This window comes from Theropithecus gelada, chromosome 6 (assembly GCF_003255815.1).
Source record: "Theropithecus gelada isolate Dixy chromosome 6, Tgel_1.0, whole genome shotgun sequence".
Classification (NCBI taxonomy): Eukaryota; Metazoa; Chordata; class Mammalia; order Primates; family Cercopithecidae; genus Theropithecus; species Theropithecus gelada.
The window spans coordinates 52,228,526-52,243,539 of NC_037673.1; the positions used below are offsets into that span (position 1 = coordinate 52,228,526).

Consider the following 15,014-nt stretch of genomic DNA (forward strand, 5'->3'; position numbering starts at 1 on the left):
TTTATTACTTCTTTTTCACCTTTTAATACCTCTTACCACAGATCATGTTTGGACTATTTTAGTGGCTTTCATTATTATACTAAATTATTTTATTTGAGGAAGCCTTATGTATGAAAAATGTTTGAATTATGATTAAATATTAGTGAAGTTACACAGAAAAAATTTGTGATGCCAGGGTGACTTCAGAGAAGATAATTTTAATACTGCAATGCAAGTGCTTCGAGATGCAGGTGATTTGGCCAAAGGAGACCAGAAAGGGCGGAAAGGAGGAACAAAAGGTAATTTGGAACTTTGCTTTGAGAGAATTTTACATGTAAATTGTATATTCAAATTACTCTGACATTTTTTGTCTTAGTTTTTTTTCTGAAGCTATGTAAAGATCTAGATGAGATATGATAAAATTGAATAAATATTTATCTTTTTTGTATGACATTAAGTATAATTTACATGTTATAGAATTTACTCATCTAAAGTATACAATTCAATAGTCTTTAGTATATTTACAGAGTTGTACAGCCATCACCACTGTCTAGTTCCAAAATATTTTCATGTACCAAAAAGAAACCCAGTACACATTAACAGTTATTCTCCCTTTTCCCCCAGCCTTTCCCTTCTCATCCCCCAGACTTAGCTAATCATTAGCCTGTTTTTGATCTCTGTGGCTTTCCCTTGTCTGTACATTTCATATGTTTGGAGCAACTGGCTTCTTTCTCTTAACGTAATGTTTTCAAAGTTCGTTTATTTTATTTTATTTTAATTTATTTATTTTTTTGAGACAGAGTCTCGCTCTGTCACCCAGGCTGGAGTACACTGGTGCTATCTTGGCTCACTGCAACCTCTGCCTCCTGGGTTCAAGTGATTCTCCTGCCTCAGCCTGCCAAGTAGCTGGGGATTATAGGCACCTGCCACCATACCCGGATAATTTTTGTATTTTTAGTAGAGACGGGGTTTCACCGTGTTGGCTAAGCAGGTCTTGAACTCCTGACCTGAAGCGATTTGCCCACGTTGGCCTCCCAAGTAATGGGATTACAGGTGTGAGCCACTGTGCCCAGCTGGTTTGTTCATTTTATGCTATATGTACTCATTCCTTTTCATGGTTAAATAACATTCCATTGTATGAATATACCACATTTTGTTTCTCCATTCATCATTGGATGGACTTTTGGGTTGTTTCTAGTTTTTGACTGTTAGGAATGCTGCTAACGTTGATGCAATGTACTATTTAATACAAGTTTTTTGTGACTAGGTGTTTTCTTCTGGATATATGCCTAGGAGTGGAATTGCTGCGCCATATGGAAAGTCTATATTTAACCTTTTGAGAAACTGCCAAAGTATTTTCCAAAGTGGCTATACCATTTTACATTTTCATCAGGAATGTATGAGGGTTCCATTTTCTCTATATCCTTTGTATCACCGTACACCTCCTCCATAGAAACAGAGGCATCTTTCTGTAATTACAGCGTCCCTGGGCTAGGTAATGGGTAATTGAAACTCAGATTATGTGTTTTGCCCTGATTTCCCATTTGGGAAGATAGTAGTATAATCTGATGGACCTAATTTTTTCACATATAATTTTTCCACGATACTTAGTATTATTGCATGTCTGATTATAGTCATCCTATTAGATGTGAAGTGGTATCTTAATGTAGTTTCAGTTTACATTTCCCTGGTGGCTAATGATGTTGAACATTGTTGTTGTTGTTGTTGAATTATGATAGTTCTTTACATATTCTGGATACTAGACCCTTATCAGATAGACGATTTGCAAATATTCCCCCCCATTCTGTTTGAGGTTGTCTTTTTACTTTACTGATGGTGTCCATGAAATCACAGAAGTTTTTCACTTTGATGAAGTCCAGTTCATGCATTTTTTTCTTACGTTGTTTATGCTTTTGTTGTCATATCTAAGAATGCTTTGTCTAACCCAAGATCAGGAAGATTTATTACTATGTTTTCTTTTAAAAGTTTTATAGTTTTTGCTTTTAAATTTAGATCTGTGATCTATTTTGAGTTAATTTTGGTGTATTATTTACTCTTTTTGCAGGGCCATCAAATGTTTTCAAAATTGTGAAGATGATTATGGAAAGAAATTTCCAACCTGTGATTATTTTCAGTTTTAGTAAGAAAGATTGTGAAGCCTATGCACTTCAAATGACCAAATTAGATTTCAACACAGGTACTACATCATTTCAGTATCATTTTAATGTTGTGTGAAAACGAGTGTAAAATATATTTCTAGTAATATTTTTATCTATTATGTATTACTAGGATATGCCATTCACCTTACACTTACAGCAGTACTCAGCACATTTGTAAAAGCTTTAAAGAGCCTTGACTTATACTTTCTTTCCTTTCTTCTCCTTTTATTGAAAGATATGTGTACATTGTTCTATTTAAAATTCGGAGAACCCTATAAAAAATATTAGAATCATGCCTTCTTACACTTTGTTATCATAAACTCCTCAGTTATTATGGTTCTCTATTTGACCACTTAAGGGTGGGTCTTGTAGCTCGGTTAGACCACCTTCTATATAGAAAATACTATGCTTCATTCTCACTGAAGTGTAAACCAGTAAGACCTGCCCTTTGCTTAACTATTGTGTAATTCTCAATCAAAGTGATATAACTTTTAGCAAATCAGCAAATTGTTTCTATACATTAATTGCAAAAGTAATTAACTTAAAGTCACACAGTTAAGATAGTAGCACAACCTGACTATCTTAGTCCGTTTTGTGTTGCTGTGACAGAATAGCTGAGACTAGTCCATTTTTACGCTGCTGATAAAGGCGTACTCAAGACTGGGCAATTTTCAAAGAAAATAGGTTTAATGGACTCACAGTTCCACGTGGCTGGGGATGCCTCACAGTCATGGTGGAAGGCAAGGAGGAGCAAGTCATCTTACGTGGGTGACAGCAGGCAAAGTGAGGGAGCTTGTACAGGAAAACTCCCATTTTTTAAAACCATCAGATCTCATGAGGCTTAGTCACTATCATGAGAACAGCATAGGAAAGACACACCCCCATGATTCAGTCATCTCCTACTGGGTCCCTCCCACAACACATGGGAACCATGGGAACTACAAGATGAGTTTTGGGCGGGGACACAGAGCCAAACCATATCACTAGGTAATTTATGAAAGGCAGAAATTTATTTCTTATAGTTCAAGAGGCTGGAAATCCAATTTGAGGGACCCAGCACGTCTAGTGAGGGCCTTTTTTGTTGTGGAATCCCATGGCTGAAGACAGTAGGGCAGGAGAGCATGCAAGAGAGAGCAAAAGGTGGGAGAAGAGGGCTGAACTCATCTTTTTATCAGGAACCCATACCAGTGATAACTAAGCCACTCCTCTGATAAAGGCATTAATCCATTCATGAGGGCCCTGTCTCTTAAAGGCCCTGCCTCTCAACACTGTTGTATTGTGGATTAAGGGGTCAGCACATTAACTTTAGGGGGACACATTCAAACCATACCACTGGCCAAGAATTGCAGTGTACTGAATACCAACCTGATTATCTTTCAACTCTGCCTTTTACACATGTAATCCAGTACAATGAAAAGTAAATAATATCTTAAGGCGTCCAAATTTTAATTTCAGTTGTATTGTTTTCTTTATCAAGACAGGTTTTTTTTTTAATCTGTGCATTTTAAAGCTAATTCCTACTTTTCCATGAGTAAAAGTAACAAATGACAGATAGCCATCATAGCCTCCTAAAGCCAATAATAGTTTGTGTTTTTTTAAAGACTGAATTGTTCTGCCCATAAATGTTTTACCTACAAGTGCCAAATAAACTTAAAGTTGGCAGGGTTGCATACTAATTAATTTAACAAATATTTATTTGGTTTAACAAATATTTATTCAGTACATATTGTTTGGTAGACTCTGCACAAGAAGGCAGTGCAATGGTTAAGAAAGAGCATGGGCTTTGGAATTGTTTTTCTCACATTTAATAGTAGTGCTAATTATTAAAAAGTAAGCTTCACTTTACATAGTAGTAAAATGTAGATAATAATAGTTCCTGTGTCCTGTAATTGTTAGACTTACATGTTATATATAAAGCACTAGATGTGGTTATTGTTATTATTTTTGTAAGACAGTGTTTTTTTCATGAATTAAGTCTACTAGATATGTTTTGAAAAGCAGAGAATTATATTGATTATGGGATAATTTTTATCTACTTTCTCCTTAACCATTTTAAATGCCATCTCTTTACTTTTGCTCTTTAAAGACTCTTTTTTTTTTTTCTTTCTGAGACAGGGTCTCACTCTGTTGCCAGGACTGGAGTGTAGTGGTGCGATCATGGCTCACTGCAGCCTCAGCCTCCTGGGCTCAGGTGGTCCTCCTGCCTCAGCCTCCCAAGTAGCTGGGACTACAGGTGCATGCCACAATGCCTGGCTAATTTTTTTGTGTTTTTTGCAGAGACGGGGCTTTGCCATGTTGCCCAGGCTGTTCTCAAACTCCTGGCCTCAAGCCAGCCGTCTGCCTCAGCCTCCCTAAGTGCTGGGATTACAAGCTTGAGACACCACGCCTGGCCTTTAGATCCTTATTCTTTGTTATGTGTGAAGTGTGGTATCACTGACTCATTTTGATATTTCTGTACCCTTGAATTTTCTGTACCCTTGAATTTTCTCCTAGATGAAGAAAAGAAGATGGTTGAAGAAGTATTCAGTAATGCAATTGATTGCTTATCCGATGAAGATAAAAAACTCCCTCAGGTGAGTTTTCAGTATCAGTAGATAAAAGTGTAGATATTAATAGATTTCTTATATTCACTTTATGTTGCTTGGTTTTATTACTCTATTACACTTTTCACACACTGCAGCATGTATGTTGTGATATGCACTTAAATGATACTTTGACTTTTACTTTAAACTTCAAAAAGTCAATAGGAAGAAAGATTTGCTGCCTGAAGGAACTTTGAGAGCTAGCATGGTGTGAAAATTACTAGTGTTCTCAGTATTACAGAATTTTTAATGCTAGTTTTAAGTCATTAACTTTTTTAATCCATAAGGCTACCACATAAAATAAGAGAGAACCCTTACTGAAAATCGTGTGTTTAATGAGGAATTTAACACACCTACTTTGCCTTAATCCAGTGTATTTTTGCTTCGACTGTTGAAATTGCCTGGGAATTCCAAAATATGCTGATGCTTTTGTGCTACTTCCAGAGATTCTGATTTAATTGATCTGATGTGCGACCTGGACATCAGAATCTTTTAAAGGTTCCCCTGATGATTGTACTATGCATCCAGAGCTGAGAAATAGTGTGTTAGACTGGTGTGAAAGTTCTGTTGGGTGAAAAGAAACTTTGGGAGGTCATCATACTTTCCTTTACAGATGAATGCCTTGATTTGTAAGGGATTTTTCATAAGACTGTGGTAACATGTTTCTTGCTGTTTGAAAAGGGTATTTGATGTATAAACTTTTTTGTAGCTTTTCTTCCTGGCTGAATTAGTAGTATCTGAGGGCTGAGCCATGTTTTTATACATCTTTGTTATCGCACACTTCTAGTATTAAGTATTTAATGGCATTTGATAGATTGTTAAAATAATTCTTCAATAATTGATTTATTTTTAGATTAAGTACATATTCATGTTAAATATGTTTTATAGTGATTTATTTTGGGGGGGTTTGAGTTGCCAGTATCTTTTAAGTTTATTTTCTACAGGCAAAAACTGCCCGCATAGCGTGTAATGTTTTTTGAGGAGATGAAGTGATGCTGGAAAGTTTAAGTCAGCAAAGCATTTGTAAAGTATATTTACTATATGCCTTTCATATGAACTAGGCCAGAATTATATTGAATTTAATAATCTGTGAGAATATAGATTTGTGTTTTGCTTTTATTCTGGAAAGATTTTACTAAGTTTCTTTAAAGAGAAAGCATTATTTACTCATTTTTCTTAATTGAGTTAGTTTAACATTTTAAAAACCATTTTCTCACATGTAAAATCAGTGTTATTCCAAAATCACAGGTAGAACATGTACTTCCTCTTTTGAAGAGGGGAATTGGTATTCACCATGGTGGTTTACTTCCTATTTTGAAAGAAACTATAGAAATTCTCTTTTCTGAAGGATTGATAAAGGTATGGTTTTATTTTTATTTTTTATGCCCCCATATTGTGTTGTATGAAGAGTCTGAAAATTAGAGAACATTGTTTATAGGCAGTTTTGTGTGTGTGTGTTTCGCAAGGCTTAATGAAATGACTTAAATAATAAACTTGATGTTTATATATGCTGTTATACTTAAATAAATCTTGGAGTGTAGGTTAAAAAAAACCATTTGTTTCCTTTCTTAAAGAATGTAGTGGTGGCCGGGTATAGTGGCTCATGCCTGTAATCCCAGCACTTTGGGAGGCCAAGGTGGGCGGATTACCTGAGGTCGAGAGTTTGAGACCAGCCTGACAACGTGGAGAAACCCCGTCTCTGCTAAAAATACAAAATTAGCCAGGCGTGGTGGTGGGCACCTGTAGTCCCAGCTACTAGGGAAGCTGAGGCAGGAGAATCATTTGAACCCGAGAGGCGGAGGTTGCAGTGAGTGGAGACACACCGTTGTACTCCAGCCTGGACAGCAAGAGCAAAACTGTCTCAAAAACAAGAACAAAAACAAAGAATGTAGTGGTAACACTATTGGGTACCACAGAATGTTGCAGAAGGTGTATTTAATTACTAAACCTGGGGTTGTAAACTTCTTTCTATATACAGAATAAAAGGATTAGTTTAGAGAAGACAAGGAAATTGCTGGTTAGACTTAGGAAAGAGAGTTTTTTGATTATTCTAATTTAAACCAGAGAGCATCTGATTTCATTTTTTTTAATGATACTGATATTTATTCCGAGAAATGGGATATTAAAAATGGGAAACAACATCATAATGTAATCATAAGTCTATATATGAGTCATACTTTTTTTTTTTTTAAATTTTGAAGCAGAATCTTGCTCTGTCACCCAGGTTGGAGTGCAGTGGCACCTCTGCCTTCTGGGTTCAAGTGATCCTTCTGCCTTAGCCTCCCAAGTAGCTGGGCCTACAGTAGCATACCACCACGCCCAACCTAATTTTTTTTTTTTTTTTTTTTCTGTAGAGACGGGGTTTCACCGTGTTGGCCAGGGTGGTCTTGAACTCCTGACCTTAAGTGATCCTCCCACCCAGCCTCCCAAAGTGCTGAGATTATAGGCTACTATGCCCAGCCTCATACATTATTTTATGTTTAAAAATTGTTAGCATTTAAAAAATCATATGTGAGATTTATTGTGAGAAACTCAGCACTAAGTAGAATATTTAAGATAAATTTACTTATCTTGAAGAAAATATTTGAAGTCATTTAGATCAAGAATTGGCCAATATTTATACCTAGATCCTGGTTTATCTCTTCTAGATTATATATTTTGCTGAGCCCCACTTTTAAAGGATCTTTTAAAACATAAACAAGCAGTACTTGCTGGTTGTAAAATTCAAATAGAGCAGTTGTATGTAAAGTAAAAAAATGAAAGATCATCCCATCACTTACCAGAAATACCTACTAGTATACATACAGATAATGAATTAGTCATTTTGTAAACAACAAAAAAAAAGTCAGTAATACTGCCCTTGTTATATAATTTCATCATATGTCAGATTCTTCTTCATTCTTTTTAATGAATGAATAATATGCTATTGAGATGATGAACTAAAATTTTTTTACTTCTTTCCTGGAGAATATAGTACTTCAATGACTTTACTTATATGTATATCTTTTTGTACCTAAACCACTATTTTTGTTGGTCTTAGAAGTGTATTACAGAGTCACTGATTCTAGTCTTCCTTGAGAGATCTTCTAATACTGAAGTGGTCCTCAAAATCACTGCGTCATCAGTTGCCAAGGGCAGGAAATGTGTTCGTGTTTAGAAAACTATTCTATGACCTAAAGCTTTGTTCGTAAGACCAGTGTGCATTCTCTCTAGTTGGCACTGTTAGAATTTAAGAAAGTCTGTTTTCTCTGAATTACCAAATTTCTGGGCTATGAGAGACATTAAATGTTAATTAATAATTTTATATATAAAATACGAAATAGGTTTGAGAATAGCATATTGTTTTTTATTTTTGTAGGGTCTCATTAACTAATTTTAAAAATTAATACATTTATTTAACACTTAAAAATTATAAAACTAGGTTTTCAGCTTAAAATACATGTTTAATTATAGAATTACTTATTTACTTAGGCCTTATTTGCCACGGAGACTTTTGCTATGGGAATTAACATGCCAGCTAGAACTGTTTTATTTACAAATGCCCGCAAATTTGATGGGAAGGATTTCCGGTGGGTAAGTAAAGCAATTCATACATCAAAACAATTTTTATCTTTGTTGTACTACAGATAACTGGTTTACATAGTCTTTGAGATTTTAAGTCCAACCTACTTAAGAACTTGAATCTGAGCTAATACAATTTCATCAAGATTAAACCTTGGCTCTTGGCCATTTGTGGTGGCTTATGCCTATGATCACAGCACTTTGGGAGGCCAAGGTGGGAGGATGATTTAAGGCCAGGAGTTTGAGACCAGCCTGGGCAACATAGTGAGACCTCATCTCTACAAAAAATGCAAAAATCATCTGGGAGTGGTGATGTGCACCTGTAGTCGCAGCTACTTGAAAGGCTGAGGTGGAAGAATCACTTGAGCCCAGGAAGTCAAGGCTCCAGTAAGCTGTGATTGCACCACTGTTCTCCAGCCTTGAGGACAGTGAGACCCTGACTCTGAATAAATTAATTAATCGAACAAACCTCTGTTCCCTTAAATTTTTATCCTGACTCCTTCACTCCCACCTCTCCTCCAAAAAAAAGAGATTCCTTTAAGTGAAGGAGTTTGATGATAGGAGGTTAAGTGTGCAAGTGATTTATGAATGTTTTAAATCATTTTAAATATGTCTAGAGTTTTCATTTCTTAAGGTTTAAGGTTTTAAAGCACCACTACAGTGGCTGTAGTTGCATCTATTTTGCCCTTCAGATTTAAAAGGCAAGTACCCCATTTAGTAAGCAATTACCAAACTTAAAATATGAATTTAGAACTCTGGTAGATGACTGGGATGCTGAAGTAGACACAACAAAAAGACAATACAGACTTGTTTCTTTTGACAGATATACAATAAAATGTTATGCTGTAAACACTGTGAGAAGTATGTACAGGGATATAGCATAAGAAACAAAGTCAGCTGGGGGTCAGGGAATGCTTCATAGAAAGGCAATCCTTAAAATAAGTAACAGCAGATGAGAATTTGCTAAGCAGACAGTAGAACATTGGCGGGGGTGAAAAGAAAGTGATGGAACAAAGATTTCTCGTTTGAATTCCCATAGCCTGGCTTTGGGGAAAATTGTAAGTAGTCCTTTATTTAACCTTTTATTTTTGGAATTGGTGATTCTCTCTGCTTGGAGAAGTTTCTGAAAGGAATTACAAATCATCAAAATGCTGAAAAGTACCCTCACTAAAACTGTAAATAAAGACAAAACGTTTTTCATGATGTGTTGTATTTTAAAATGTTGGATGCTATACAAAAGAGAAATATAAGTATGGTGAGTCAGTGACATTTTTGGGCCAGGACTTCTTGGACTAGGAGGGCCTGGCCCAAGGCTGCCCCCTGGCAAAAGCTGAATGGAGCTGCTGAGTGGGAGCCAAACCCTCTATGCTAGCAGGGACCCTGCAGTCTGGCTAAGGTTGGGCCCCAGCCCCTTCCTACCCAATAAAGGCAGCTGTGGAGAGAGGGAATTTGGGTTCCAGCCTGGTTTGTGGTGGGGGAAGGTACCATGACAGATTTGATGATGATTTCTAGGGGAAAGCAGTCAGCCGTCCCCACCCACATCCCACAGGGGCTCCCTCTAGCCTGAGACTCATCGGGGTCCAGACTGGAAGGCTAATGCCATTAGAGGAAGCAGGCACAGGGTGGATTGGGCAAGGGAACCTCTGAGAAGGCCAGTGCCCAGCCACCCAGGGTTCAGAGACATTTCACACAATATGGTTAAGTTTTGGGGAGAGATGTGTAGAAGCTCAAGAGAAGGAGAGAGTTAAGCAGCCTGGGACCCTCCCTAACAAAGCAACTCTTTCCTTCCTGCTTCCTTGTGGAGCACAGCGGGTGTGCACAATGGATGTGTATGATGGATGTGCAGTGATTATTCCCAGGCTGTCTATACTATGCCAGATGCCAGATAGCAGCTTCATGCCACTGTAGAAGAGGGAGCAGTGGAGCCTGATGGGAAAGGGCTATGGGCCATATCAAAGGATTGAACCAGGCTGACAATGGAATCCTAATGGTGAACCCCCCGCCCTCTGCTTTGGCCCCTAAGGGCCCCATTCCCCAGGTAGCAGCAGTGGGACTCCCTTTAACCCCTCCACTGTTGGGAAGGAGGTACCTGGGGAATGGAATGGACATCCAAAGGGGAAAGGGAGGTAAAGGTGGGCTCTGCAAAGAAGACACTGAGCGTGGTAGGCTGGTGGGCCAGGGACCCTCTCATAGTCAGATAGGTTGGAGCCTGGGGCAGCCCTGCCACCAGCATGGCCACATCATCTAGAAGGGTTAAGGTCCATGCTGTTGCCCTACCACCAGAGGTCTTGGCGAATCCTGGGGTCAGGAGATGTCTTTGCAGGGGCACCATGAAGGAAGAAAGGTCTTGACTGGGAGGTAGGGGACTGTTTGGATCTAGCCAGGGGCTACGAGTCCAGTCAAAGCATAAGCTTTGTGTTTACCTGGGCCTCCCACTGGAGCATAATCTTAAGGATCAAGATGCCTTGGAATGTAGAGAGTCAGGGAAGAAGGCTCTGTGGAGGAATGGGGGTTGATTCTAGAATTAACTGTCCCAAAGAGTCCTGAGGCTATAGAACATTCTTCAGCCAGCACTGCAGCCCCCCTGTTCTGGGGAAGAGTCAAAGGGTTAGGGAGACAGTGAAGGCCAGGTTCCGTCCTTCCCCCAACTCATACCAGAGCAGTTTCCCACCAAAATGGGTGTCATTGCCAGGCCAGATACCTCATTCAGGGAGTCATGGGCAGCCCCCTGTGCCACCTCTACTCTGTCACACATGGCCCAGGCCCATGGCAAGGAGTGGAGCTGCTGAAGGCACAGAGAAGAAGGTGGCACAGAGAAGGCACAGACATTCTTCACCTTTTGCTTGCTGTATAGACCTGTTTCCAGAGAGGGTAACAGGCCTAGATGGCACAACAGTGAATGGCCAGGCTGAGATCATGCTATGTCTGTACCACAGCCAGGTGGATCAGCCACTGTACTGTTGCTAGTACCACAGGTTTGAGTTTCTGCAGCTCATGCTCTTGCATGTGTGTCAGCTTGGAGCCTGTCAAGTGGCTTTAACATGTGGACCGGGCATATTTGGTGCTCTGACAGTGTGAGGAGGCACATTTGAGGAGGTTTTAGGAGATGAACTGGTGCAGATTCTGCCTGGATGAAGAGGCTGCCATGCTTATCACCCACGAGTGTCTTAGGGCCTACAGTGTAGTCATAGGAGCTCCAGGGTCCACTCTCAGCAGTCAGTGAAATCCTTAGCCAGGTTGGACATACTGGGTAGCCAGCGCTCATTCGAGTAACTATACTTGCCCCTGAGGTATGATTGTTGTCCCAAAGGGCATAATGCTACTCAGCAGGATGTAGACAATGGTGCCTGGGACCCACACGTGCACTGAATTGTGTAATACAGGCCAGAACCTCTGGGGCAGGGGATGCTGGTGTGTCACAGGTGATCTTCATGAGGCATTTCTAGTTGTTACTGTTCTTGTGGGCACTGACCAGATTGAAGTCAGTGATGATGATCTTGGAGTCAGTGCCTGGATGATGATATAGCAGATTCTGAGGCTTGAGGTCTTGGTTTGTGATGCCCAGTGCATGCAGATACTGGATGCCATCTAGCACCATCTGCAGCATTCACATGGCGTCATGCTCAGTGAAGGAACCCTTGGTGATGATGTGGTTGAACAGCTCCTTGCTAACAGGGACCAGTTGTATCAAAATGTATACATGCACCCGCATCCCAAACACCTCCACCGGCTGGATGATGTTGGCATGACGCACCTGGTGCAGCACATACGGCTCTGGCTCCCACACCTCCTACCCCTCCTGGTACTTGATCTCAATTATCTTGATGGCATATGCTGCCAAGTGGCTCAGTGCTCCATGCATACCACTTGGCAGAATCTCCTTTGGCCAATTGAGGTCTTCATGTCGAAGTTAACTGTCACTTATGGGTCGAACTTGGCCCTGTATTTAGCCATCCTGGCTGTGTAGTCACAAGGGAGGCTCTTTGTGGCCAGTATTGGGAGCACTATGCCTATTGACTGGCTGCTGGAAACCTGCCTGCCTTTATGATGAAGTGCTTATACATACCGTTCTGAGTGCCACTGAACAGCTGCACCTTCTTGACCAGATCCAGCTGGATATTGTTGGATGGCTTGAGAAGGACCTTGCTTTTCTCTCAGCCCATCATGGACATAAGGGCATCTTCTCCAGTGAGGCTGGTGGAACCTGCTCTGTAGGCAGTGTTCCAGCTATACCTCATACAGGCAGTGGGCTTTCAGTGTCTCAGCAGCTCTGCTAACCATGTCTGAGCTGGGACTGCCACCACCATCCTGAGGCATCAGCATTGTGACGTGTAGTGGTTTTTAACTCTTTTTGAGTTACAATTTTTTAAAAAGAATCTGGACCCTTTCCACAGGAGAAAAGTACACATGCACTTAAAGAAAAACTTTGCCCAGTGTTGAAGTGGTTCAATGGTGCTCTGAAAGCCTGTATACAGGAGCCTTACTGACCTTCCTCTATCAGGTTGTTCCTGATGACAAATGGACTCTACCAAACTCCAGGCATACATACCAGTAAAATAGGAGAGAATTTGTTTTTTCAAAAAACATGAATTATGGTCATCTCATTTTGCAGATTCAGAAAGGTAATTATGATCAAATCAGAACTGATATTTGGTTGAGTTTGGGTCATTGTTTGCATTCTTAGATTTTGCCGTTTTCCAGAATATCTAGCTCAAAGGTATTTTTTAAATGCCAGTGAATTAGCCAGTATTTCCCAGTAGCTGTCATATATTTGAAAGCATAATTAACAGTAATTGGCTTACTGTGAAAAGCCAAAATTTTTAAAAGCCTAAATTTTAGGTTTTAAATTTAGATTAAAAGCATAAATTTTAGATCCAAAATGACAATAAGTCTAAAATTTAGTTTTGTTATGTTGGTGTGATGTGGGTTTGAAACATTATTCTCACATGTTTTGCATTTTTGTGCTTTGACTTTAACTCTTCTAAAACTTCATGTTTTTAATCATGTTTCCTTTCTTAGGGTTTATAACTTGTTACAAGTTTTACAATAAGAGAAATTTTAAGAATACGTTTTTCACCAGTTTTTCTCCTAAACTCTGAATTTTAACTGTGTTCATTCAGATTTCTTCTGGTGAATACATTCAGATGTCTGGTCGTGCTGGAAGGAGAGGAATGGATGATAGAGGAATTGTAATTCTTATGGTAGATGAAAAGATGAGCCCAACAATTGGAAAACAATTACTTAAGGTAACTACATTAAGATTCTGTACCTTTACCAAGAATTCCAGAAATATGCTTCAGAAACCATTTCAGAATTGGTTGTGTCAGTCAGATACCTAACTAAAATGAGTTAATATACTGAAACTATCTGGGCTTGGGAAGATAGAAGGGTGTGACTACTCAAAATACTAACATCTTGTATCCTACTTCACCTAATAGGTGGAGAGCAACTCATATAATGGATAGGGTGTGAAGATCTCCAGAGAGGGCAGAAATGTTTACTTTCTCCTCCAAATTTAAGAAATCTCTTTATTTGACTGATCCACTGCACAAGTTGTTCTTTACCTGTCAGAACAGGAAGTGGGACACATGATTGATAATCAAGTGTTTGGGGCAGGCAGTGAGCTTCCTCTGCCTTTGCAAGCCCAGATAGCTTAATAGGTTAATTCAGCAATCTACCTTTACAGTTTACCCTATTGATTATAAATATCCCAATCATAAAGAACACATTTTAAGCTTTATTGCAGATTAGACTTTTATTTTGCTTGCTTAGTATTTGTGCTTCAGATGGTCTAGAATTTTATTTTTGTTTTGAAGAGCTTCTAAAGGAAGTTTGGCCTGGTTGCTTTTTTTCTTCTTATCCATATAGAGAAAAATGTTAATAAGATAGGAAACTTTAATTAAAAACAAAATTAATTGCCAGCTCATTAGCTACTTAAAAGTAGCTACTTCAAAACATGTTAAGACACACTTAGGTCAGTATCTATGAAACAGATTGTGTGTCTAACTTTTTAGACTTGGGAACTTTGTGGAGAATTTGAGATATAGTCATAATGAAGCTTGGTATGTTGAAGCAAAATAGATAAAGGTGTGTATATCTTTATATGTCTTTACATAAGTAAAGACAAAGCTTGTCTGTACATATTCATAATAATCATATGGTGTCTTATTTTCAACTTTAAAGATTAACACTTGGAAACCTCTTTAGTGCTCCATGAAAGAAAAATTAAACAAGACTGAAAATTTTTATTCTTTTCTCTAATTGTGCCGGATATAACGCATGCTATTTTTCTTTCCTTGTACTCTGTGTGTGGAAAGAACAGAATCGGGTTGCCAGATTATAGGAGGTAATATTTTAATGACAGCATCTGGTTCCTTTAGTGCGGAGTTTTCATTCCATATACTTGACGTTTCTGGATTTGTTACCTTGTATGTGTAAAGTTGTATCACCTTTCATTGCATCTTTTAAATTTACTTTTCTAATAGACTTATTGAGCTATAATTCACATACCATGCAAGTCACTCATTTCCATGGTTTTTAATATATTCGTAGAGTTTTGTCACCATCACCACAATCAATTTTAGAACATTTTCATCAATCCAGAAAGAAACCCCTATACCTATTAAGTTACTCTTCTTTCTTCAGAAGACCACCCCTACCCCAAGCCCTAGACAACAACTAATTTACTTTCTGTCTCTATGGATTTGTCTGTTGTGGACATTTCATATAAACA

At 38.7% G+C, this 15,014-nt stretch overlaps 1 protein-coding gene across 2 annotated transcripts in view; it reads left to right on the top strand.

The window, feature by feature from the left end:
• The window catches only part of MTREX (Mtr4 exosome RNA helicase), a 124,677-nt gene that overhangs the window by 44,514 nt on the left and 65,149 nt on the right, over nucleotides 1-15,014 (top strand). For both annotated transcript variants that reach the window (XM_025389049.1, XM_025389050.1), the window contains 6 exons: nucleotides 176-278; nucleotides 2,045-2,176; nucleotides 4,632-4,711; nucleotides 5,969-6,079; nucleotides 8,192-8,293; nucleotides 13,402-13,527. In XM_025389049.1, the coding sequence (XP_025244834.1) occupies nucleotides 176-278; nucleotides 2,045-2,176; nucleotides 4,632-4,711; nucleotides 5,969-6,079; nucleotides 8,192-8,293; nucleotides 13,402-13,527 (654 nt within the window). The remainder of the gene's footprint in view (nucleotides 1-175; nucleotides 279-2,044; nucleotides 2,177-4,631; nucleotides 4,712-5,968; nucleotides 6,080-8,191; nucleotides 8,294-13,401; nucleotides 13,528-15,014) is intronic.